At 35.6% G+C, this 4637-nt stretch overlaps 1 protein-coding gene across 1 annotated transcript in view; it reads right to left on the reverse strand.

Annotated features, from left to right (window-relative positions):
- Positions 1 to 2744: 2744 nt before the first annotated feature.
- Positions 2745 to 4637, reverse strand: part of LOC308688899 (neural cell adhesion molecule 2) — a gene marked incomplete at its 5' end in the record, with an annotated part of 126430 nt that continues 124537 nt past the window's right edge. The window contains one exon of the mRNA XM_081362336.1: positions 2745 to 2896. Within this exon, the coding sequence (XP_081218462.1) occupies positions 2782 to 2896 (115 nt within the window). The 3' untranslated portion in view covers positions 2745 to 2781. The remainder of the gene's footprint in view (positions 2897 to 4637) is intronic.

The following is a 4637-nucleotide window of genomic DNA, read 5'->3' on the forward strand; positions in this document are numbered from 1 at the left end:
AACTAGCGTCGGTCAAACATTCGCAGTGTATTTGCGTAGAACACGTCAAGCCATTCTCACACACACTCACACATTAATTATTCAACATAAATTAAGAAGAGCGTTTCATCTGGCATCATGGCAGTTGAGGAAATCGAAACTACAAAGTCACTTTACTACAAAGTTTTGCCAGGTTTTCTTTTGAGAAGCGAGATGGAAAATACAAACCGATGACGTCTTCAAACGTTGACATATATGAGACGCGCCATCTCAAAAGCGCATAGGACATGCCTGGAAAATAATCCAAAGGTTGAGAAATCCACTGGGATTCTGGGAAAAGTCCTACGAAAACATCGAAAAAGCCAAAAACCGATGAAGCCTTGAACACATTTAGATGAGAAAACCCAGAATCTGAAATCACGGCAAAAAAATCATGTTTTTCCTCAGTGTTTCGGTGTTGTTTTCCAGCACAAACATCTAAACATTCTTAAATCAAGATGCATTTACTAGAGAAGCAGAATGACTGAAGATATTTAAGTCTTGTTTACAAAAAAAAAAGTATTTGCATGTATTTGCGAACATGAATTATTATTTGTTTTTCAAAACACGCTTCATTAAGCTTCGAAACCTTTGCAAATCATTTTAGTTTTGAACCAGTGATTCGAAACGCGTGTGATTTCAGTAAACGAGGCTTCGTTGCGTCACAAATGTTTCGAAATGTTTTGAAATTTCATTGGTTCGCCTCTATGATTTCTGTGAACCCTCTAGTCTCAAGTGTCGGCTATATAATTTTTACCTGATCTCAGCTCAATTTTATACATTTGTAGACATATAATGACAATAATAAAATATCACATATTATAAAGACAATTCATATTTATTGGTGTTTTTATGCATGTTTTTGCTGCGTTGCTGGCGATTCGAATGATTCGAAACACTGAATCATATTGCAAAGCAATTGGTTCAATTGATTCAAAATTTCAAAAAGATTCGTTTCTCCCGACACTAGACGATAATAATAATGCAAATCACACTTACATAAAGGAGAACTGAAACACAGGGCTATAAATACAGGGGTTGAACAGAGGCAACTAAACTAGACACAGGTGAAACTAATGGGTAACTATAGAAACAGAACAGAAAAACAAAATAAGAGTCCATTGAATGGAATATAATAAATAGTTAATTTATGCTTAAAACAATAAACTATATATATATACACACACACACACACATAGTCTTTTGGACACATAGTCTATTTAAATTAGGATATTTGTCTGGCAGGCTTTGCTGACAGTCATTTGACCGTTTTTTTTTAGTCATTTCAGGGGGGGTGAAATGCTATTTCATGCATACTGAGTTTTTTACACTGGTAAAGAGTTGGATTCCCATGCTAAACATGGACAAAGTTTCAAAAACTAAGTTGTACGTTTGAAGGAGTATTTCTGTTCCAAAAATACTCCTTCCGGTTTGTCACAAGTTTCGGAAAGTTTTTTTCGAGTATGGCTCTGTCTTACGTAAGATAGAGCGGAATTTCCTAATATGGGTCCTAAGGGCACTTCTCCGGTAAGATCGCGGGCGCGCGCGCACTCGTAGACAAGAGCAAGAGAGTGAAAGCAGTTCGCCATCAAAGCGCCCTGCCCGGCTTTTGGGAAGTCAATGTCACCAAAGAAGTGTGTTTTTGGTTGCCAGGGCAAGACAACCCTGCACAGATTCCCAAAGAACCCGGCGTTAAGGAACCCGTGGATGGAGTTTGTTTTCCAGAGCATAAACGGAGTTGTGTAAGACTGTTTGTTCCCTGCATTTCGACGATGATTGTTTTATAAACAAAGCCCAGATCGACGGATTTGCAGATCGTCTAATGCTTAAGGATCGAGCAGTCACAATGATAAAGGTTCGCGGTCGTGCGTTGGAACGGTGAGTAAAATTGTTGAACAAATGTCTCTGTGTGTTGTTAGCTCGGCGCGTTAGCACAGCTTTAGCTCCGCCCACACGGCCCGCCCCCAGCCGCTCGGTTTTCTCCGGAAAGACTCGTTACAGCCTATCTTTCTTTTATAAATATAATAAAACTAAAGACTTTTTGGAGATATGAAGGATGCAATATTACTCTATAGGTACTCAAGATTTACAGGAGATTGAGTGAAAATGAGCATTTCACCCCCCCTTTAAGGTGTTTGATCATAATAATTCAGGAAATAGATGTAAAATAAAAAAATTTGCACTTTATTTAAATTAGGAAATTTTCCTTTATTTTTATGTTTTTTGTTTGCCAGCCGTAGCTGACCGTCACTGACTGTTTTTTAAAGTTTTTTTTTTTTTTTTTTTTTTTTTACACAGTATATACAGTATATATATATACATCTTCTCCCTGTTTTAAGTATTAACTTTCAGTAAACGAATTTTTCAGTAAACGAGTCATTCTGCTTCTCCAGTAAGTGTATCTTGATTTGGGAATGTTTGGATGTTTGTTCTGGAAAACGAGACAGAAACACTGAGGAAGAGCCTGATTTCGCTGCAGTGTTTCTGCCACGATACGACGTCCCGCTGAGATCGGACTCGACACGGCTATCCAATCGGGTCATTTCTGAGAGATCCTCTAAAACAGCGAGATGGAAACGTCCACCGAACAGAAGTGCTGGAGCCGTCGGGAATAGAAAGAACAGTAGATTTATCACAAAAAAAAACTCTGTTTATATTTGAACATATTTACATTAGTGAAGAAGATTCATTTCTTTTCTTTTTTCTTCTCTTTTCTTTTCTCTTTTGTGGTGTGATTGTGGTCTCAGTCTGTGGCGGGTCTCATTACGCTTTGCTGTCGTCCTGTTTTGTGTGCAGGCTGTTGTCCGAGTGGACCTTAATCTCGATCAGATCCGGCTTCAGAACCTCTTTCCCGTTCTCCTCCTTCAGCGGGAGCTTTCTGCGGTCAGAAGAGCAAACACTCCAGTTTAATCTCTCGACCACACACACACACACACACACACACACACACCTGATGACGTCATGCATCTCATTAGCAGAGTCACATGACAAACTGATCACAGCGATACAAAAAAACACTGCTAACATCTAACTTCAGATATTCTACTGACTATAAGTATCTTTTACAGTAACCCAACAATCTACTAATACTCTAATGAGAGTTAGCTGACATGTAGTTGCAAAATTACTAATAGTTAGTAGTAGGATGTCTAAAGTGGACTATTGAAATAAAGTCAAACCAAAACACTATCTGAAAAATTAATGATAAAAACGAACCAAACCATAGAGCTTTTTCTGATTCTATTAACTATTTGATTACTATAACGATTCTAGTACTATAACAATAACTGTTAAACTACCTCACAGATTGATAAGGCCCGTTCACAGCAAATATGATAACTATAACTATATATATATAAGATAAAATATATAAGAATAGGGAAGTGGCAGAGGAACAAAAAAATATAAATAAATGAAAACGAATTAAAAAATATATAAAAAGACTAAACAAAAAAAATGACAAAAGCAGCTAAAAAAATATTTCCGTAAATTTTTTTTAAGTAAAATATAAATATTGAATTTTTTAAAAAAACTAGCAAAGTTGCCTTAGCAACTAAGTGAAATGAAATAAGTTTAAGCTGACGTACTAAAATAAAATAAAAATAAAACTGAAATAAAATAAATAAAAAGCAAAATGAAAAAAAACCCTCCATGACAGATGATAAATGACAAAATGATAACATTTTTAAATAAAAAAATGTGAAAAAATTAGCAATGATGCCTTATGAAGTAAGTCTACATACGTATATTAAAAGCCGTTTCGACACGTTTTAGTATAATTTCTTCTTTGTGCAATGAAAAATGAATCTAAATCTCAAACTCCAGAGGTTTTATTTTGACTTCTGTCTCAATGCTCATCACACATCGAGGACTAGCTGTGTGTGTGTGTGGAATAACAGCTGAAAAACCTGACATAACACACTTCAGATGACGGTAAATCCACTGGCGCTGGACTTTCTGCTCCTCGAATGCACACAGATCAATAGCAGAAGCCACTGAATCTCATGAGGCCTGACTAACGCTAGACCAAACTAAACCATCGGTCTGATCATTTCCTGAACTCACACAGCAGAACCTTATTAAACCAGCAGATCTCTATGTGCAAATTAATAGTAATGGGAAAATATGAAATAATTGAAATTCATTAGATAATTACTGTCAGTTTCCATCAATCAACAGATTCAGAGAATGGTCATATTCACATACACTGTAAAAATGAATTACATTAAATTACATTGTAAAAGTTAGAGTAAGTTAGTAAAAGGGTCAAGAGCCCAACTAAACAAACACTGATCACCATAATGGTGACTTAGAATGACATTTTCTCCTTCAGTCATTCTGCTTGTTAACATCAGGTGTCTTCAATGATGGCAATAAAAAATAAAGAGCTCTTAATTCATCTTTGACGTCTGTCTGTTATTCAGATATTTTTGTTTAAAAAAATATTTTTCATTTCATTTCAAATGGTTAACTTTTAAGGAATTAATTTGATTAATTATTACTCACTTCTAATTGAGTAGATATAGCGTATTCATTTTTACAGTGAAAGTTAAAATGATTATAAAATAATTGAAATGATCTTGCAAACACTTTAGTCTCACTAAGGCAACATCGCTCAA

This window comes from Scardinius erythrophthalmus (genome assembly GCF_964197995.2).
Source record: "Scardinius erythrophthalmus genome assembly, chromosome: 3".
Lineage (NCBI taxonomy): Eukaryota > Metazoa > Chordata > Actinopteri > Cypriniformes > Leuciscidae > Scardinius > Scardinius erythrophthalmus.